The sequence below is a fragment of the Oryzias latipes genome, chromosome 19, assembly GCF_002234675.1.
Source record: "Oryzias latipes chromosome 19, ASM223467v1".
Lineage (NCBI taxonomy): Eukaryota > Metazoa > Chordata > Actinopteri > Beloniformes > Adrianichthyidae > Oryzias > Oryzias latipes.
Genome location: NC_019877.2, coordinates 15,896,623 through 15,918,716, shown reverse-complemented (window position 1 = coordinate 15,918,716; position 22,094 = coordinate 15,896,623). Strand labels below are relative to the sequence as shown.

The 22,094-nt window shown below is 36.0% G+C and overlaps 3 protein-coding genes across 3 annotated transcripts in view; 2 read left to right on the top strand and 1 right to left on the bottom strand.

Moving 5' to 3' along the window:
• sema4g (semaphorin 4G) overlaps positions 1-1,456 on the bottom strand; it is a 34,890-nt gene extending 33,434 nt beyond the window's left edge. The window contains exon 1 of the mRNA XM_004080623.3: positions 1,337-1,456. The gene's annotated coding sequence lies outside the window, so the exon portion shown is untranslated. The remainder of the gene's footprint in view (positions 1-1,336) is intronic.
• A 970-nt stretch (positions 1,457-2,426) lies between these two features.
• mfsd13a (major facilitator superfamily domain containing 13A) lies at positions 2,427-13,261 on the top strand. Its single transcript, XM_004080603.4, has 9 exons — positions 2,427-2,569; positions 4,203-4,465; positions 4,578-4,657; positions 6,012-6,461; positions 6,535-6,655; positions 8,734-8,830; positions 8,979-9,150; positions 9,336-9,529; positions 10,898-13,261. The coding sequence occupies exons 2-9, from the start codon at positions 4,298-4,300 to the stop codon at positions 11,143-11,145; spliced, it is 1,530 nt and encodes a 509-aa protein (XP_004080651.1). The 5' UTR covers positions 2,427-2,569; positions 4,203-4,297; the 3' UTR covers positions 11,146-13,261.
• A 3,976-nt stretch (positions 13,262-17,237) lies between these two features.
• The window catches only part of LOC101169742 (rho GTPase-activating protein 15), a 30,599-nt gene continuing 25,742 nt past the window's right edge, over positions 17,238-22,094 (top strand). The window contains exons 1-2 of the mRNA XM_011488362.3: positions 17,238-17,574; positions 20,242-21,038. Of these exons, the coding sequence (XP_011486664.1) occupies positions 20,298-21,038 (741 nt within the window). The 5' untranslated portion in view covers positions 17,238-17,574; positions 20,242-20,297. The remainder of the gene's footprint in view (positions 17,575-20,241; positions 21,039-22,094) is intronic.

Sequence of the window (22,094 nt, the reverse complement as noted above, 5' to 3'; positions counted from 1 at the left end):
AAGAGAAAAACAAATCTTTGGAGACATTTTGGACGAATTTCAATATTCCTGTCATTCATTAAACATTAACAATTTTTAGGCTGCTAGTCACTGAAATGAATGAAATGAATATTCATGACATTCTATTGAAAAATGTCTTGAGAAATCAGTTAAACTGACAAAAATATAAATAAAACTTTCTATTTTTAAACAACTGAAATATATAAACACTGCTTCCCCACAACAATTTCTACATCTGGCTAAAAAGTCAAATACATTTTCTTTTTTAACCTGCTTGATCACCTTTTTCAGACCTCATCTTAGAATGCTTCTTTCCTAATAATAATACACCTTAAGAATATATGACAAATTTTTCTAAAACATTTTTGCAACAAAAATCTTGTTAAATCCCCATAATTTTTATTTTTAATACCTAAACACATTTCAAATGTCAATAGATGATGCAGAAATTGGACAGTTGACTGATGTGTTCAAATATGCAAGGCCAAAAAAAGACCAGAAGTAAACACATCCACTTCTTTGGCCTTATTCATGGCTTTATAAATAGCTTAATTGGTTTCCTCTATCGTTTTATGGAACGTGTCGACCAAACTGACATCCTTTTCAACAGCCTAATAAAACTACAATAATGACCTCAAAATGTCATTTATTTATTTCTTCTTTCACATATTAAGTTGTTTTGGTGCTAAACTGAAAAATACTGTATACCAGCTAAACTTATCTCAATTAAATGAAACATTTTTAAAAGGTTTTTTTTCTGGTACTTTGCTACCTGTAAGCTTTAAAGACTTAAGATTTTAAGATTAAGATTAATATCAAATGGGGGGGGGGAGGGGGGGAGACATAATACAACTTTATTGACATCTGCTCTAGACTCAAATCCAAACCTTCTAGTCCCGGGCTACTGGAGCCATTCTGGGCTGAAACTGAAGCAGGGTACCTGGACAGGTTGATGTATAGACTGTTTAGGGGGTTTAAAATGCTTACTTTTTCAACGAATTTTTTTCTACTTAAATGGAAAAGGCTTTAACTGTCCCAACACGAAGACTAATAACAAAATACATTATTCCCACATGCTGTAGGAAATTGACCTTGAATGGCGGCTAATTTTTTTTTTTTTTTACTTGGAAGCAGTCCGCGTCCGTTCTGAACGAGAACATCCACATCCACCCGCTTTTTGCACCTGTCTGCGCTGCGCTGCAGCACAGGCAGGGAGGGAAGAAAGCCAACTTTCACCTTCAACTCAGTCCGAGCTGCTGTGCTGGGAGCTGGATGAGTGGGGGAGCGAAGGGACGAAGCTCAAAAAGCGGAGAGGCATGAAGAGCTGCTGACTTACCAGATGAGGCGTATCCACTGCTGCTGTCCCCCACAATCCACCGGACTGTCCTCTCAGAGAAATAACTGCTGCTGCTGCTGCAGGTTTGCCCAACACTCGGTCAGAAGCACGCCCCCCTCCCTCCCAGCAACCCCCGCGCGCTCCTGCACCCACATACACGCACTAAATAAAAATAAATTATAAATTTACCACATGTTTTGACTATGGAAAGTTTGGAAATAAAATATTTTTACCCGAAAACAGTGACAAACCATATGACTGCGGTAGAAAAGGTCTGAAAGGTGTCTGATCTGTTAGCGCCCTCTGCTGGAACAAAGGAAAAGCATCCAAACAAAAGCAATAATCCTTTTTTTGGGAATTAAATACATTTAAACTTAAATGTCTCTGTTGTTTTATGATATATAGGTGTGGTAAAAAATATTCAAGTTAGAACAAATCTGTCAATAAAAATGTTGTTGACCTTTAAGGAGATGAAATCCACAAGTACCATGAAGGAATTAATAAACTGTCTATTTTTTCTTACATTGAAACTTGCTTTTCTTACCCATTTTTCTTTTGTTTCCTTTTTGCCTCGTGCATACTTTTAAGTCCAGTTAAAAAAGCAATTTCATATAAACTCTTATTTATTTTTAAATAAATTGATCTCTTGCTGTCATTACATTCAAGCACATCATATATAGTCTAACATAAAAATAAAAGTAAGGAAAAGATAAAACATGTTTTCTCTCTAAAGATCAGAAAATATAATTGTTTTACTAAAATGAGCATTTGGTTAAGCAGATTCTACACATTCAGAGCTCTTTTCTATATATATTTATGGAATATCTGCCTATTAATTGCAAGTGTTGCCAAAAAAGAATTAATACAATATGTTTTGGCAATGGGAATAATGTACTTCATATTATTAAAATCTTCATGAAAATGTGGTCTTTTTATAAACATAATTTAATTGTATGCATCAAATAAGGAAATTTGTATTTTATTTTTATTTTATTTTTCACTGATGTTCTTTCATGTCACCCAGAATGCCGCTAGGAGGCGCTGCGACTCTTATTAATGTGTCTCCAATGTTGGGAAAACCCTTTTTACAAATCCACTACCGTCTTATGCGTGTGTGTCACCCACTCGTGACGTGGACTGTCTGAGCTTGATCGCCGCTGCCGAGCCAACAATATCAGCTCTTTAGCGATTAAAACGGCTCGTAATCTATCGAGAGAGCGATCGTTTCCGACGGTATGCAACATGTTGTTGTTTTTACGCAGTTTTTAGGCTCCATCTGTAAAGACGTTAATCTTCAGATTAGCAACCAGGCTGATATCGTTATCCAGCTAGCTAATGCTAACATTTACCAAGCTAGAGCTAGTTGTTTGCTTAAGACGTACAATTCTTTAGCCCAGTTGTTTGTTATTGTTCCTTCCCGTATTATTACTTATTGATTTTTGTTAATTCCCTGTATGTTGAGTCATGTTCTGTCATGTTAAATATTTTTTTTTTATAAACGTAACCTAGTCATCAATAATTGATAGACACACACACGTATGAGAAAGTTAATTGGTTTAAAATGAACTGATGTAGAAACTTGACATTACGTTTAACATTATTTTAGTTATAGTTGCTAAAACTAGTTAAGTTAATTGGTAAGAATAAGAAAGCCTTTTTTGTAATTTATTTGGATTTTTTTTAATGTGTATATTTATAAACAACAATAATAATATTCATTATTATTATTGTTATTATTTAATAAAAATTATTGTTAATTTCAAACTGATACTATATTACCTGTTGTTTATAAAACTAGCTTCTTTTTTTTAGCTATAGTATCAAATCAATGTTCCTGTTGTGGCATCAGTTTAATGTATGTCTATTTATACATCTATCTATACATACATACATAATAAAAAATATTAGAAAAAGAAGTACAGTACAACAATAATTGACTATATACAAAGTTTGAAAAGCTTCTTTGGGTGAAGTTTAACAACTTTTCGAGTCCAAACCCCTTTTTTCAATTCAGCAGCCCAAGCTTGAATTTATACAAATAAACTAGATGATCAAACATCTTGACTTTCCTAGTTAATTTGCATGAAGTAAACATGAATCTAATTTAAAATAACGGCATCTGATAATAAGTGGCTGGGCTTGATAGAACTTGAGCTGTTGCCTTTTTCTGAAAGATCTCAATTGGAGGCTTCAGTTTAGCAGATTGGGGCTGGAATTCAAAAGGCTAGACAGTTATAAGTTTTGATGGATTTTTGTGTCGAGCTGTAAAAAAGCTAAGAGCAAGTTGTCAAATGTGTGTTCATCAGTTATTTTTTCCTGTGTTATTAAATGAATTCCTCAGTGTTCCCCGCCAGAGGACACGTCATTTCAAAGCGCTAGTAAAACAGTGGCTTAAAGAAATGTAGGATTTGGGTTTTCTATGGGGGATGGTGTGCCTTTTAGTGAAATGGGGGGGGGGGGGGGGGGTCAAATTAGAAAATGTCTTTTTGAAAGAAAAAAACTGCATTTGCAGCTTGCCCTAACTTTTAGATCTGGAATGTGCAGATGTGCAGAGATGGTCGGCGTGACAACACAAACGTGAGACGTGTTGGAAAAAGGACGCGCCTATTATTCAAACAGAATCCTCTTAACAGGAAGTTGGTGTTAAATACACACTGTACAGCTGGCAGAGAGAAGTAGGAGTAAAAAATACAACGGGGACCTGCTACCTAACAAACCCACCTGCAAACAAAATGTGTCATTGGCTATAAAAATCCGTTTTCTTCTGGGCTGTTTTGCCTTTTTGTTGGACAGTAATGCTCTTTGTAATTGTTTTTTTTAATTTCAACTAATCATGATTTTGTGCTTTTTCCCTGTACCTCTGCAGGCTATGATGATATGGTTACCTTAGGAGGGCCAAGCTGGGAGATGATTGCAGTTTGGCACAGAGAAAGGTTGAAGAAGAGACCCTGAGATAGAAGAATGGGAAAGAGTACCTGGGCCTGCTGGAATGGCGTCCTCTCCACTGCAGTACTTTATGGTTCACTGGCCTTGTTTACCTCCATTCTCCACAATGTCTTTCTCCTTTATTATGTGGAGACGTTTGTGTCCATCTACAAGATTGATAAAGTCTCCTTCTGGGTCGGAGAGGTGAGTTAAGGGAAACCTGGAGTTTTCTTTTTGGGTCTAACACTCTAACACAGTATTTTTATAAAGAATAGATTTTACTTCAGTTTTTTTTCTACCTTCTGCATCTCCACAGACAATATTTCTCATCTGGAACAGTTTGAACGATCCTCTCTTTGGATGGTTGAGTGACCGCTCCTTCCTCAGCTGTCCTCAGTGAGTGTTGTAATCCTCCCTCCATCCTCTGTTTTCAAGAGCAATGCAACTGACGAAGAGTTACAGTTTTTTTTTTTTTTTTTTAATAATCCCTTAGTGAAAGTTGCTAATCAATTTCTGTTGCATCCAATGGTGTAAACATAAAAAGAAAATCCAACTTATTCACTGTACCAAATATATCACATGATTAAAAAATGTAATAATTCCTTTTGAGGATATGTATTTTAGGTAAATACATACATATTTAACTTCTTGCAAATATCTCTAAATTACAAGTTTAGTTAGCTTGCTCTGATGTTTAAAATAAAATATAAAATTGTTTTTCTCATAAAATAGGAAGCAAAATATAATGATAGGAAATTTCTTATTTTCATTTCAGGATTGCTGTGCAAAAGACAGCTCAAATAAACAAATGTTTCAATTAAAGAATCAAATACATTGGAATAAACATTTTAATTCACATTAAATTGGACATTCATAAGTTGTCATCAACTTTCTCTTTTGGTCTAAAAACATTTTTTTTCTTCATATTCTCATGATTCCTCCTGACTTTACAGTCAGAATGCAGATCTTTTCTGGACACGGGTTCTGATTTGATCACAGAAGAGATTTAAAGTTGCATGCTCACTCAGATGATTGACACATTGGTCCCTTTACCAGTTCCTATAATGTCAACAAGACGAGTTAGTCAATTTCAAACATGAAGCTGCCGTCTGTTTTTACATTTAGGAGTGGCTCAGGGAAATGGGCCTGTGTCATTGGAAGGGTGGTGACAAAAATTGTTGTTTCATTGTTAGTTTGGTATGTGAGTCACATCTGCTTGAGTTACAGTAAAACATTAAGTTTCGTTAACACACCCCTCAGCAATGTGCGTTCAAGCTGACGCTTTCAATGAAAAGTCCACGTAAACATGCGTTTTGGGCTTCTGCGTTCAACATAGCTCTGTACGTTTTTACGACTGTTTTTGGGCTCTACATACAAAAGCAAGAGGCCATTGAACGTGCGTTAAACCAGGTCAAACTTGGACCCATCAGGGACATGGATTTGATAGTGACTTATGGAGGCAGTGAAACTCCTCAAACTCAGCGTGTAGTCGGTTTATCTAGTGAACCCAGACACGGTGAGCCTGATGATGTATTTTCAACTAAAAAGAAATCAAGGCCACTCTACTGACATGATGTTAACCCATATCCGCCATTTCAAGGACACTATCAACGAACCGAACTGTTTCCATGTCATGCCCAAATACCACTTTGACATTTCACACTAAGCCTAAGGAAGTTGCTAAATTATCGGGGATCTTGTCTCTGTTTCGCACAGATTTCAAAAGTTGTCTCTTTATGTTTTGATGCAGGTCCGGCTCCCACATTACATCTCCAGAGGTGGTGCTGAAGCGCCTGAACGCCCTCTCCACAAGCGGCCCCCTCTTCGCTCTGTCCTTTCTGGCGTTTTGGGTGGCATGGGCTCAGCCAGGCCTGCAATTCTTGCTGTGCCTTTGCTTGTATGATGGCTTTCTTACGATGGTGGACCTCCACCACAGCGCCCTGCTCGCTGACCTTGCCGTGTCCGCCACGGCTCGGACGCGCCTCAACTTTTACTGTTCAGTGTTCAGTGCTATAGGCTCCTTCTCTGTTTTTATGTCCTACGGTTTCTGGGATAAAGAGAATTTCTACTCCTTCCGTTTATTCTGTGTGACTCTGGCTGCTTTTTCTATCCTGGGCTTTTTTTTTGTTTCTCGGAAGCTTCAGCTCCGTTTCAAAAAGGAAATCCTTCCCAAGCAGGATGAAGCATTTGCACTAAAGGAGTAAGACATTTAAAAGTTTTTAAAATAAATATTTGAACTTCAAATCTCATTAACCCTTTTTATTCTATTTTAGGCTTAGTGTTGGCAATGCTCCGTTTACACACTCAGAGAAGCCTGTCACTATTGGACAGTACCTGAAGCAGCTCTCCAAACACAAAAACTTTATGTGGTTTGTGTCAATGAACCTCATTCAGGTAAGGAAAAGAAGAAACTAATCGAAATAGCATCTTTTGAATTTGGATATCCGCAGCAGCAGCTTGTAAATGCAACGTCACATGAGATGCAACTGAGTTGTTTTCTGTTTTGATCAATCTGATGATATAGACCAGGGGGGTATTCCAAAAATCAGGTTATGCTAGTTACCACGGTAAGTTTGAGGCTAAGGATGCGGATAGCCTCAGCTTTAGGTTCCAAAAACAGAGGTATTTTTCACGGTATGCTTAGTTGCCATAGCAATTCATGCTCTGAACATAACCTGGTCTGGAGCAGGTTTAGTTGAAGGTTAGTTTGTTTTCAGAGAGGTGAAGAAGCATGGTGTGTCCATTTGAAGATGATTTAGAGGATGAAGAAGCTCAGATAATACTTTTTCCACCATGAGAGGGTGATAAGACCACATATGGATGTTAGAAAGATAAACGTTTTTAATTTGATTTAACTTACCGTTAATTATTTGCTTCAGTTAAGATAAATCATTTTTTTTAGTTCAGTCAGCTTAAAAATAACACGTAGATATCAGACATTTATTTTACTGTCATTAATTTAATTCAATTAAGTAGGTGTAACTTTGGTGCTGCTGTTAGATCGGCACTGCAAGGGATTGTGGGATACCATTCCCTTTGTCTGTCTTGACAGATCTGGGTTTTAATTGTGGGTTTTTGACCAAATGTGTTTAGTTGTAGCTGTTTTACTGTGTTTTGACGAGTTATTTTGTTCTGTTATGTTTAATTCTTTTTGCACCATGAGTGACAGGGAGGGAGAAGATGAGTTTATTTAGCACCACTATTGTTTAGTGGAGTAATACCAAAAAGAAAAAAATAATAGAGAAAGTAGAGAAATAGTACATGATTTCATGCTGCGAATCAATATTGTTTCTTTTATTTTATTGGTATAAAAATGAGAATATCTTTGAATTGGAGTAATATGACATTTAGTTAGATAAATATGTGAATTTGAGTTGTGAAAATAATTATTGAATTGGATATATGTAAGAAATTAGGTTAAATAAATTTAACTCAATTACTTGTTGCCAATAGAAGTCATTTATTTAAGTTGGCAAAGTTGGATAATTCATATATACATACATATATATATATATATATATATATATATATATATATATATATATATATATATATATATATATATATATATATATATACATATATATATGCGTCACAAGGGAAATAGAAATGAGATGGAAACTCATGCATTTACTTTGTCCGTTATTTTCCTCCAAGCAGAAACTCTTTCTTTTGCTGATGCAGCCGTGTTACTTTTTTGATGGGCGTATAATAGTCATACGCCATCATTAAAATCTCTGACTCCGTCTCACTAAAGTATAGCACTTCCTATTTTTCTCCACACATTTCCATGTTGACTCTGGAAATCGGCGATCCATTGAGAATGTCTTTATATACTTGCTGTGCACGCACGTTAACCCAGGGTTACCAAGTCAAGGGTAATTACGTTAACTCATATCCAGTCTTTTGGAACCAACATACCCAGAGTAAGTAAGTTCAGGGTTAAAGTCAGGGTAGTTTAAGGGTGCTTTCTAGAATATCCCCTAGGGGTGTTGTACACATGACTCTTCACAACACTTAAATTAGGTGTTCGCTTTAGTTTTGCAGCGTTTCAGTGTTTATCTGCCGAGCTACAGCCTGAAAAACACAGAAAACAGGCTCCAAGTGTCAAAATAAATTTTCAAAGCACTTTCAAAATAAAGTTCTTGAAAACATGACTGTGGCGTATATATCCCGCATCATACCAAGAACTTTAGTGGCACCTGCGCTGTGGATGACGAGAAGGCGATTCTTCTCAAGATTTAAACACTCATTTTATTATATTCACAAAAATATACATATTAACATATAGAAAATCTGCTGACGGGCCTGTCTATATGCAACTCTGCGTAAACTAATGTATTTGAATAGACTCAGGTAAAACAACCTGTTGCAGCTATGCCCCTTTAGTCCTTTTAGTGTGAATTGCGGGTATTATTTAGGGTCAATTTCTGAGAAATAAAGAATAAGTTCTGGGTTTTTTCATTGTGCAGGTGTTTCACTGCCACTTCAACAGCAATTTTTTCCCTCTTTTTCTGGAACATCTCCTGTCTGACAACATCTCTGCCTCCACAGGTTCAATCTTACTCGGTAAGAGCCCATTTAGGAAATACAAAATCAGAATACAAGTGAACTGAAATGTTTTATTTGAAACACAAGATGTGTGAAGAACACATTGAGAATTAAACAGTCATCTGAGTGATTCTAATATGCAGCTTTTCCTTCTGCCTCCACACAGGTATCTCCTTCATTGCTCCCCACTTGAACAATTTGTACTTCTTGACTCTCTGCCAGCGCTATGGGGTTTACCAGGTTATCCAGTGGTTGTTTCTACTCAAGCTGGGGCTTGGTGTGGTCATTCTGCTTGCAGGGGCTGACCACATTTACCTGCTGTGTATCTTCATTGCCAGGTATGGCAACGGGTGACTTCCTGGGGTTTTCTAAGCTAAATAAAAAAATACTGATTCACAAGTAAACACAAGGTCAAAGGGCGAACCTTTAAAAGCCATAAGAAAACTGATCCAAATCACTGCTTTTCCTGCTTTAATTGATGGTTTATATTATAAGATTAACACTCGTTACCTTTCACTTTCAGTAACAGAGTCTTTACAGAAGGCACCTGCAAGCTGCTGAAACTGGTCGTTTCTGACCTGGTGGATGAAGATTTTGTGGTGAACCAACGGCAGCAGGCTGCCTCTGCCCTCCTCTTTGGAATGGTTGCCTTGTTGACCAAACCTGGTCAGACGTTTGCCCCGCTCATTGGCACCTGGCTTCTTTGTGTTTACACAGGTATGAACTTTAACACTATCTTGGTAATTTAGGACTTATCTTGTCCTAGCAAAAAGCTATTTTAGTATTAAATATTTGTATGTGATGGATGCTGGTTTTTTTTCCATGAAATAGTGAATCCTGAAATTAACCCTGTAAAGCCCACTACATCAAAGAATTGACAGAAAGTTCCAATTTATGAAATTCATAAATAAGGTTTACTGTATAATTTATCATTTACGAGATTTATATAGTATTAATTGTGATATGTTGAGTGATTTAGTAAGTTTTTGCTCACAACAATGTTAGTTTAGGATGCAAAAATATTGACATAAGTGTTGAGGAAAAAGCACATTGTTTACCCACTGTCTTTAATTTGATTCACACATTTTAAACGGGGTGTATCTGTATTATAAAGAAGTATCAACAAATTTTGTATTGTTTCAATACGGAAAGTAGTTATTTAAAAAATAATAGATGTTCTACACCATAAAGTTAAAAAGAAATTAGCAAAACTTTTCCCGCCAAATGTTTTTGGGTCTTCACGGAAGCAGCTATTTGAAATGACCGAAGGAAAAACGCCCTTCTACTGCCCCTAGTGGAATGATGGTAGACTACAGGGCAGAAAACATGGACCAAGCTATACACAATTATGGAATCCGAAAACTGCCTTTTTTCTTCTTCTATTTTTGTATGTACTCCCTCTTTTTACCTAAAACCCCTGACAACAGGTTGAATGACAGAGCCAAAGGCCAATGAACGCATCTACCTGTCGAACACCAGAAGAACTTATCAATTTGTAATTGATTTAATTTATTTGTGCACGACATTTTCTCTGACACACTGCTTTGTTTTGCTAGAAAAATGAGTACCGGTATCTTTTATCAGACTGAGTTGGGCTGTTTTAGTGCGCTAATGTCCGGAGCTCAGTTAACCCACCACACAGAGCCCTAGGTTCTGTCATACAACCTGTTGTTGGGGGTTTTAGAGAAATAAAAGGAGGGGGCTAGTCCATGAGATAGAATTAAGCCATTTGAGGAGCGTATATCCACTAACACATAAAAAAAATAGACTTAAAAAAAAAACTTTTGGGGACTGTTTTCTTCTGCTGTCTTTGTTGTTATCCACAAAATAAAGAAACTTAAAACAGGTAAAGTCTCTGTGATTCAGTGCAGGAAAGGGGAGAGAGAAATGCTACAGTATATTCTTCATTATCATTTTATCTTGAGAAAATGGTTTAAAAAAAAAAGTAGGGCAGGCAGTTTCTGCTTCCGTACACATTGGCTTTTTAAGAAAAGTTGATCGTGCTAATGAGATAGGGGTCTCAGAAATGTATCAAATATGATCCAAATGGTTAGAAGTTTACCATATGTCGTATTTTCTCACCAGGTTATGATGTTTTTGAACGAAAGCCTGTGAGGGACCCGGTGTTGGCCTCTGACATCTCGTCTGGCTCAGGGACTCCACCTCTGCGCCTCGGCTGCTTCTACATGTTAGTCTTTGTGCCTATCACATGTGCGCTGTTGCAGCTGGCCGCCTGGTCACGCTTCACTCTCCATGGTAGGAAGCTACAGGCAATCAAGACCCTAAGGCAGGGGACTCAACATGGCCACCTAGTTGGTGTCAAGGCCATTTGAACTGTGGAGATTTCTGTGAAACTGCACATGGACACTTTTAATATTGTTTTTTTTTTTCTTTTTCCAATGTTGTCTTAAGAAAACAGAAAGCTGCTCTGTCGTGACTGTAGCATCTGTGCATTTGTTTGAACCACATGTGGCATTCTGGACAGGGAAAATCCAAAGTAAAATTACCAAGCTGACTTAGAATGAGACTTTTTTAAAAGGAAAATCTACCTTATTTTTTTACATTTGAAGATATATTTATATGTAAAATGGTGACCAAGATTGAAAGTACAAATGTAGATTATTTCTATATGTGGACCAAACATTTCACTCTACCAACTTTGAAGTGCCCTTTGTGGTATAGGAAACATTGATGGGTTTTCTCTTTAGCAGCCAGTTATTAACCTGAAGGACAAAATTACAGCAGACATATTTACAAAACTAAAAGTATGGAAAAACTTTTAGAATGCTGTTAGTTCTGCATAAAATTTGCACTTGATCCATTTTTTTCTATATTGAATAGTCATGTCCTGCTAGTTTACAATATACAATAGTTTTTCATGTTCTCCAAATCCTTGTGCACAAAACTGCCATTTTATCAATTGTATATCTAAAATGATTTTTATTGATGTTTGAGTGAATTAAAAATATGAAGTTAATTTTGAAATCTGCTCACATTAAAAAATCTTACGTTTTTAAATGTATTTTGAAAGTTTGTCAATAAAAATGTTTGTTGGCTTTGAAATGGGCTATAAAAAATTGTTCTTCTAAAAGTGTTTTAAGGAAAATTTGCTTTCTCAGCTGAAGCATATTGAGATATAAAATAGTTTTTTTCATTAACTATAGGGAACGCTAGAAAGGAACCTGCTCTAAAAATACAAACTACTGTTTGGACAATTGCAGGCATTTAAAAAAAAAAGAAAACTTCCAATTTCTTCTTCATATTTTTAAAATGTCATTGCATCAAAAACAAACATGTAGACCCTTTCCAAAAACAGAAAAGTTCCTGAAAAAGTAATTTTCATAATTCCATTTAAAAAAACTAAACTTAGAATATAGGTTTAGGGTCCACTGTTTAATTGATTTCAAGTGTTTATTTTTCCATAAAATCCGGGTTCAAGCTCATAAAATTCACAAATACAGTTTTTAAGAAAATTAGAATACCTTGGAGAAATCATTATTTAGTTCTCAGTTTTTGCAAAAAGATAAAGACGGAGATTATAATCACATCAAACCAATAAAAAAATTGAGATGTCCATCTTCAGTACTTCAGTAGTCTGGGCTGAGGCTAGTCCCTGCTGGAAGATGAAGTCTGCATCTCCATCCAGATGCGCAGCAGAAGGGATCATGAATTCCTCTCAAACATTCTGGTAGACTGTTGCAGGGATTTTGGATTGAAGAAGGCAGAATGTACCAACACCAGCGCTGGACATTGCCCCCATGTTTCCTCCATTGGCTCAGACTCTGAAGTGGATTGACCCGAAGAACCCAACAGTTGTAGTCCATCTCCCAAATGAGTCTGAAGGTGGTGTTTTTTGAAGCTGTTCCTCCGTGTCATTCCACTCTTTCTGGATGTCTGTCAGGTTCTTGAATTTGTCCTTTTGATAATCTGCTGAAGTCCCCAGTCGTCTCCTTTGCTGGAGTATATTCTACTGCCACAATTTGTTCATCCATTAGACTTTTTGTTGATCTGCTTGGACACAATGCTCTGTGAACAGCCAGCCTCCTTAGCTATGAACTCTTGTGGCTTACCCATACTATGGAGGGAATCAATGATGGTCTTCTGGCTAGTTGTTGAGACTGAAGTCTTCCCCAAATTATTATTTATGCTTAATGTTTTTGTTGAAAAAGCAAAACTTACAGTTCACATCAGCAGGAAGTGCAAAATAGCAGGTGAACCTTTTGCTGATGGAGTTTTTATCTGGCGCTGCAATGTCTGTTCCAGGCTGAAGCTGAAATTCTCTTTCTTCAGAATGTCAAACTGTTTGTCCTGTTTTAAAAACTGTAGTGCTTTAACAATGTTCTTTGTTCTGTGTCTGCTGGTGAACAATGGTATGCTGCTATTTCATGTGACTCATTGTTTGTGTTTTTGTCATCTATGATCCCTGATTAAACTGATGTTTTAAAAATAAATAAAATAATCTTCTTCTTCTTTGTGGCTTATTTTTGGCAGCTGGCAAACACTTCCCTAAATGTGACCCAACTGATATAATTTGACTAAACTGAACCAATTCAATGACATCTTGGGAACCTGTGCAGCAGATTTGAGTTTTGTAGAGGATTAGTTGGTGAAACTCAGGCTAAAACAGTCATGCTCTAAAACGTTTGGGCAGTTTTTCCCACAAAATTCTAATATTCTGAAATTCCGCTTTTGTGAGTTTAATGAGCTGGGACCCCATTTTTTGTAAAAAAGAAACAAATATGTGAAATCAATTAAACAGTGGTTCCTGAATCTACATTCTATGAAAGTTCCGTTTTTTATGGAATTATGGAAATAAATACACTTTTCCATGAGATTCTATTTTTTCCTGGAAAGGGTCTGTATTCCTGCACAGTATCGCTTGTTCCGACCACAGAACTCAGAAAACTTGTGCCTTCACAGAACAGAGCAGAGTCTTGTCCACCTAATGAGTCATCCTCATTACTTTAAAGGTGTACTCTTTGCAAATGATCCACAACTTTGAGTGTGAGCTGAGCTTGGCAGCTTCACCAGCTATGAACTCAACGGAAAAATTTGACAAAAGAAAAAACAAGTTCTTTATTCTTTTAGCATAATTATTATGAAAAAAATCATTCTTCTTCTTCTCCTCCTGCAGTGAAATACAATCCTGGTGGTTACACCCCTAAAATCCCAATGGACAATGAGACTTAAGTCACATTTTCAACTTGATTTATCAAATAAAATCAGTCAACACTCCTACTTCAACTCTGGTTAAATAAATCCAAACAAAAATTCTTACTGTAAATTACAATGGGAATGTGGGTCTCTTCCACTCTTTTAGACACCAAACACAATGTCAGCAAACAGTTTTTAATTTAAAAATAGATTTGGTTTAATGATGCTACAAACCATCTCCTCAGTATACCAAACACATCTTTCATACATTTATAATAGATATACAAGATATTATTTAATGCCCATGGTACATGTTTGCATCTTTGTCAACTCAGGGTTTTTGGTTATAGTGATTACTCTATTGTTGTTTTCAAACACTTCAGTCTGTCTATATTTGTAATCCTTCATACCTACTAAATGTTCTAAATATTATAAATAGTTTTAAACATTAGCACGCTCACATTGTGAAACAAGAACCATATATTCTCTTCCACAGACCGATTTCTTGGTTTTCGGTGAAACTAAAGATCTGTTCCTGCTGAAGTTACTTAATGGACAATAAGACAGATGCGCTGCATGTTAAGCAGTTTTTAGTGAGTGGTTTTGATTGTTTGGAGGCAGAAAGTCAATAGTCTGTTTAAACTATATTTCTATGTAAAAAGTGTACAATTCAGACTAGCAAGACATTTGACCCATCAATGTTTTTGATCAGTTCACCAATCACAAAACGGACTCAAATAGCAACAAGACTGACTTCAGAACTGACTTCAGAATTGTTCAATTAATAACCCTTGTGCAACCTTAACATTCTGTTTACTCCCTTTGTCCTATTCCCACAATAGTCCCAAAATAAAGCAACTTAATTGAATTTCACATATAAAATCTATTATGAAACAACCTGTGAATTGTGAATTCAACTCAAATTAATTCATGTTTTATAACCCTTCTTCTTTTCCTTTTGGCCTCCATCCTCCATCCTCCATCTAACCCAGTCTTCTGCATCCTCTATAAGGGACTTGACTCCTCATGGTCACTTGTGTTTAAAAAAAACAACATTATAAATAAGTTTACATTATTATTTATTAAATGTAAAATTTATTAAATATAAAATAAACACTTTAAAAGATTTATTTGGATATTGTATACGCTGTTTCATTACAGAAGAATTCTTAACCAAATATCCTACCATAGAGTTTTGAAATGTCTGTAGCCGCAAGGGGGCCCAAGTCTGGGTCACCCTGTGCCGGTCCCCACCCCAGATAAAATATAGGGTTGTGTCAGGAAGGGCATCCGCTATAAAAATATCTGCCAAACCACCTGTGTGAATCAGTGAAAGCTGATTCATTGTGGTGACCAAAAGGTGAATAACAACAAGTGTCATGTAATGTTTAAAATGTAAAACAAACCAATACCAGAAAGACAGAAACATGCTGGAAAGCTAACCTACCCTGATGAAAGGACTGGTACAATGATGGCTCCGTGAAGACTCTGGCATTGTGTACAAGACCCTGCCCTTTTGGCCTCAGCATTTGTAATGAGGTGATTGGCTAGTTAAAGGAAAGCAGCTTTGAGGTTTGTGGCTTTAACACAGACAGATCAAAGGCTTAAAATTCAGTCGTTATCTGCACATTGATTTACTGCAGACAGACTTCCTGGTCACATAGTCTCCCTCGTTTATTGAAAGTCCTTTGATAGGAATATAGGCCATCAATGCATCCAATCACATTTGGTAATCCTGAAAAAGATATGTAAGTAACAAGATTTATTTTCTTTTGGTCCTAAAAATGTTGTCCACCATGGTTAACACCACACCAAAGTACCTAGTGTAAAACTCAGGGCGTAAGGAATAGATATGAACAAAATGAACACATGAAAAACAGAATATAAGTATCATATGGATTTTTATCTAGAAGATAAATCTACCACTCTGTGGAATTATTCTTTAATTAAATGCAGAGCCTTTGTCCAGGGAACTGTATAAATGTGTGTAGGAGCCGTTTCAGCACCAGACAGACTGAACAAACACTTCTACACGTATGGAATATGAAATACATACACCTAAAAATGATGCCATTATAATTACTCTTAATCCTAAATAGACAATTGTATGCATAGACTGCAGGACACATTGAATCTATAAAATGTGAAATTTGTCAAAGTGAATAAAAATTCATTGCTTGAAAAGTAGTGGGAGGAAGCAAAGTTTGAAAAGCTTTGCCAACAAAATTAACAGGTCTTTTGTAAAACAGTGACCCTCTTTCCAGAAACAAAAAAAACTTGTATAGCCTAAGTTGGGCTTTTACATGAACCAGATTGTCGTCAAAATGGCACTTAGAGCTCAGTAACCTCGCTTAAAAAAAGTACTCTTTGAAGCAGGTTGCTATTGTAGCCAACATACCCTGAGGGTTGCTTCCAGTTTTGTGACCAAAAGTGGAGGATATCAACTAACTAACTAAAATTACCCAGGTATGACATATACCTTGCTTTCTGGTGTAGGTGTGGGCAATTGTGTGTGTGTGTGTTTGTGTGTATGTGTGAATTAATGAATGTTTGTGTGTGGCCTTTGAGCTTCATCTGGTGAATCAAATGCTTATGGGTCAAAAATGACCCACAAGTCAATCATTGCACCCTAATGGTGTACAGCCCACAATTAAACATGAACAAATAAACATGGTAGTAGGTCACTTTTTACCCACAAGGCAACACAAGTGTTAAAAGGAATTTTTATCCTTTTCCCCCAGAAATCACATGCTAAAATTTGCAGTCAAGGGTGTGTTTACACTATGACAAGCCTAATTTTATGTCACAGTTTATTGTTTCTTTAACTTTACAGAGGACCATTCTGCACTCATATGAGTTTCATTTTATGGGGAAGAGGACAGTTATGCTCCAGTACAACAGCTCAGTTACTCTCACACAATTATTGACTGAAATATGATGCCACATCTGTCAAAGAGCCCTTTCTACTTTTCAACCTAGTGTTTTATTTTGAAATTTAGTTTTCTGAGTATGAAACACACTGTAGCCCTTGATCATTTCAGAGTCAAGAGTATAAAAAGTACTTAAACAGTTGTTTTGTTTTAGTTTTAATAACACTATCATTTTACCTTTATAACGTTTTTTTTCTTTTTTTTAAATTTACCTAAAACTTGTGTTTTTTGCTTTTAAATGTGACTCTAATTTGCTCAAAATGAATGGTAATTGTCTGTTTATTAATGCATCCATGTAGACAAGTCATCCCTTTTAGTTATTTTTAATGTCATGATTGAATGAATCACCAGCATGTTGCTCAGTTCCATTCGACATGATACAATAAAAATAAGCTGGTCAAAAATACTCCTGCCGCCAGAGTTAAAGTCAGACTTCCCATTATCTGTAGCTTTTGAGCTGCAATGGTTCACTGCTTGCCTCATTTGACAATGCATCACACCGAAACAGAACAGGAAACAAAAGTCAGTCAAGTCAACCATTTGAAAGGCAGGCAAGCAGAAGGTGAATGTGAGCGGCAGGCTGAGATCCACTGTTCTAAATGTTTTAGTAGTACTCTGCTTTACAAGTCCAGAAAAAATGAAACCAAGTGACCAGGATATTCAGGAAGACAAGACCAGGCAAGTTGACAACTTCTTAAAGCTTTAGTTTATAACTGAACATTTTGAAATTAATTTTATTATTAAGTCTGTTTGTTTAGTATATATTGGTCCAGAGGGGATCACATTTAAATACACTTATAAAGGTGTATAGCCTTGAATTTGATGAATCTCAGAGTAGCAACCTAAAAATATTATTTTCAAAAATAACTTTAAGATAAATTGGATTAACAGTTTTTTGAGGACATTATTCTTATTACTTATCTTAAAAGTTAAATAAAAATTAATCTAGATATAGTGTTTTCTGTACTTAAAAGCTTTAAATGTAACACAGACAGCTCCCTCAGAACCGAGCTGAGATTGCTAATGACGTTGAACTGACAATGCTTGGAGGCTGCTGCACACTTCCTGTTCTGTGGCTAAACATTTCTGCCGTTCTGAGTCTGTCATGTTATTCAGGTTGAAGTTGTTTTGCACCCCCTGCCATGCAACTTCCTGTCTATTTCTGTCCACGGATGCTTTTTCGTCTTTGTTTGCATTTTTCCCATAAACAAATTCAAAAGTTCCCTTTTCTTAAAAAGAAAACAGCTAAAAAGTATTTTTTTAAACAAAACAAGACATTTTATTGAAATTGAATCAAAGGAGGAAACAGGGTGCACCTTTCCTAATTTTTACTTTTGTTGAGCAAATATGTTTTTTAATGGATTGTAAAAATTATTAAGCTAAAAATGGATGGAATGAATCTTAAACATAGCAGATCCAACTACTGAGGTGCGTATTTGACCCAGTGCTGTATGTATATACATGTGTAGATTTTAGGTTATTTAGTTTGCCTGATTTAACTTTTGCTTTGGAATTTGTTGTTTAATTTTTAAAATTTCAAAATTAAAGTTTTATTTTGAAATCCCCTTTTATGTAACTCAGTTTTAGAATCTAAAAAGCTCATTTACAAGACTACAGTTTATTTATGTTGTTACTGGTGGTTTATGGATCATTTTCCCACAGTTAAAACAAATATTTACAATGAAGTACTATTGTTAAAAGGCTGGTTATAAAATAAAAATCATTTTTCAGACAGTTGATGATTAATTCACATTGTAAAAATTGTGTATTGGAAATACACTCTGACATGAAAAGAAAAGTTCACAATGCAGGAAGTGAAACTAAATGTGAGGACAATTGCATTGTTTGCAGAAAATCTTAAATGTTTGGTTGCATTGCCTTCAAAGTCTAAACCCCATGCTCCTCAACCAACTGTAAACACTTAAAAACAGAGTCCCCTTTGGTTCTTTGAGCTCCTTGGTAGGTTTGCTCTTTGCTTCTTTGTTTTCTACATTTTAGAAGGGATTCTGCTTTCTCTTTCCATTACTCAAAGTGTAAATATGACAATAATTTTGCCAAAAAACTTTCTCTTTTTCTCTTTTCACAAATGTGAAGCTATAAGGTATAAAGGATAAGAGTTCCAAGAGAGATCAATAGAATTGATCAGAGGATTTTTTTTTTGCTTGTAGAAGGCTTTCTTTCAAAAACCCAAATCAGTACTGCACTGTTCAGCTCTTCCAGCATATTGATTACTTTTATTACTGTGGCGTTTCTGTACTGTACCAGAGTGGAGCTCCAATGAAGCCAGCAAACAGGATTGTTGCACAATCTTTTCTGTGGTTTTTTTAATAATTAAATAAAATATTCTTATGAAGTGCGTGTATTTGCCTATTGGGATTTAAAACTCATGTGTTTAAAACTCATTCACCATACTCGTGTGGTCAACGTTGCATGATAGTTTCCCATTGAGCACTGTTTTTCTGGCTTTTGATAGATGTATCTTCATAGGATCTATATTGTGTGAATTGTAAAAAAAAATGTTTTAAAAAGGGAGAAGTACCAGTTCAAAAGTGTGTAATTTAGCCTTTTATGCTTTTAATTAAGTATTTCTTCAGACTATAAAAAAACTTCTTGCAGGAATTGATGTTGAGAGTTGCTTTAAAGACCCCCTATGATGACAGTTGTGTTTTTTGTGGTTTATATGTTCTTGTGGCATTTTTCTGATAATTAAGGGCTCGTATAAAGAAAATTAAGATTCATTTTGTGTTGCTGAGTACTTCTTCAAATCGTTGTGAATCTGGAGCAGACAAAATTTAGTATGAAAAAGAGAATATTTGAGACAAAGAAAATATACTGGGCGGACTGCAAGCTCCCTGCTCTGACGGGAGGGGAAGGAGGGCGGGGTTGCTCTGCGCCAACAGTCTCACCCACAAGTTAGAGGCGAATCTCTGATGAACTACTGTCGCTCTGCAGAAACTAAAGTATGGTCTAGAGAACAACACAGGTTTTTAGATTTTGGCTAAAAATAGCATAAACATGATTAAAAGACCACTGGGAACGCTTTTACAATAGATCAAAAGAGAATCAGAGTGGGACTTTAAATTATTTTCCCTGAATGGAATGAGGATTCTCTGACATTGTCAAAATTGATGGGTCATGGTTCATGCTTGAATAAAAGTGTTTTCTTCTTTTTTAGCTTTTTACTAAATTATAACACCTCTTTCCATTAACTCTCATTAATGAACTGACTGTCTGATCTTTTAAAGCACTGATGTTGTATTTTCTGCCTTCTTTGTTTTTTTATATTATCTGTAAATCTTTTTTTAATTTTGAAAGCCACATCCTTTTTTTTCTTTCTGTTTCCAGCTCCAAGATGCTCCCACAGAGCGGACAATAACCCAACAGCCACAAGGCACTGCACCATGGAGCTTGTGTCAGTTGAGTATGAATACCAGTACAAGGCAAAGGATGGTCACATTATCTCTATCAAGCCTCAGGAGAATTACATCCTGGTCTCCAAAACCAATGAGCATTGGTGGCACGTCCGCAAAGACCAGAACACCAAACCATTTTACATCCCTGCCAAGTATGTGAAGGAGCTGTCAGTCCAAACACCCATTTCTTCTGCTACTAAGAAGCTGGACTCATCAGAGAGTGTAACTAAAAGCAAACCTTCAATTTGTACAAGTCAGGAGAAGTATCGCTTCTCTACGTTTGGTTTCTGTGAGAACTCATCACATGTGAAGTCTTGGGAGCCTGGGAAAGGCACAGCAACAAGAAGTGCCAGCTTTGCAAACACTCCAAAGACTGCACAGATGCACAACTCAAAACCAGGGGATGCACCTATCTCAGCACCTCCAAAGACTGATGTTCTCGATGTGGAAACAAAACCTCAACCTGCAGAGAACCATACACAGCTCAAAGCTCCTCAAAGCTCACCTCAGGACAATGCATCAAAAGTACAAACTGAGACTTTTCTCGAGGATTACAACATGGACTTTCCTTTACCGCCACCAGACATGCATGACATGATTCCAGACATAGAGATCACGGAATCAGACCATTTCCCCGAGCTGGAAACTCTGGTTCCTGCAAATGAAGAATCAGTTGATCTGCAGAGCTCGAACCAAACTACAGAAACAGGTCTTCGCACAGACAGACAGGTAAAATCCAGTAAATATGCATACATATTTGATTTAACATTACTTTTGTTTTGTTTATCCTCCATGAGGTCAGTTATTTTCAGTACAGCCACTAGAGGACAGGATTTCACCATGCTTTAATGAAGTTCAAATGTTCAGTTTTTCAATATGAGACTAAACAAGAGTTAAGGCAGACTTTTGATGCTAATGAACTATAAAATCTTATTGAAATGTACATTAGCCTTGAAACTTTATATTTTATCAACAGTATTATGCACCCAGTTTGTTTGAGCAGTCCCATCTGTAGATCTTTGAAAGGAACCAAATTCTACTTTATAAAGTTTTTAATTCTATTCACATGCATTGCATATGACGGGAAAAACACAAACTCCACGTCATTTTTTGAACTTGTGGCAACGTTTGTGAACCTGCAACTTGCTAAAGATGGTTCAGTTTGTAGTAAAGCTGAATTGGAGCCCAACTTGTTTCATGATTTAAAGTGAATCATTTCACTTCTTGTTTCTAAGAGAAGTGAGATATATGTAGATTTTATCTTTCAGTTTTGTTTTTCAAACCTTACAGTTAACATCAAAGCAAGATTTATTCTTGTCTTTTTTTTGGGAGGAAAACAGAAAATACTATATATTAGTTATAATAGTTTTTATGTACATGAGCAATCCCATTTTTCCCCAATCAAATGGACATACATGGGAACTATTAACCTAAAGCACGTATTGGGATAGAGATTGCACAAACTTAAGTAGATAATAAAACTACAAAACAATTATATGTATTTTCTTGGTATTTTCAAACTTTTGGGACATAAACTTAGCCAATAAAGACAGTATTCGTCATTAGTTCTAAATTTCCTCCATTTTGATAGAAAAATCTGTTTTGTCAGATTCAGTTTATGATTGATAATTATCATTATATTATTATTGAATTTATGTCGATCTCCTAAAGACCAAAGGATTTTTGCATGTATTAATGCATTTTCATTTTGGTTTATTTTAGATTTCGTCACTATTAAACTTTTCATTTGTGAAATAGTGTAATGTGATAAAATTTTTTACTATT

Excerpts from the sequence above, each read along its gene's own strand:
- mfsd13a (XM_004080603.4), top strand. The coding sequence starts at position 4,298 with ATGGGAAAGAGTACCTGGGCCTGCTGGAATGGCGTCCTCTCCACTGCA. Across the intron at positions 6,656-8,733 it reads TGTCAATGAACCTCATTCAG|GTGTTTCACTGCCACTTCAA; the intron begins GTAAGGAAAAGA and ends TTCATTGTGCAG. Across the intron at positions 9,530-10,897 it reads GCTTCTTTGTGTTTACACAG|GTTATGATGTTTTTGAACGA; the intron begins GTATGAACTTTA and ends TTTTCTCACCAG.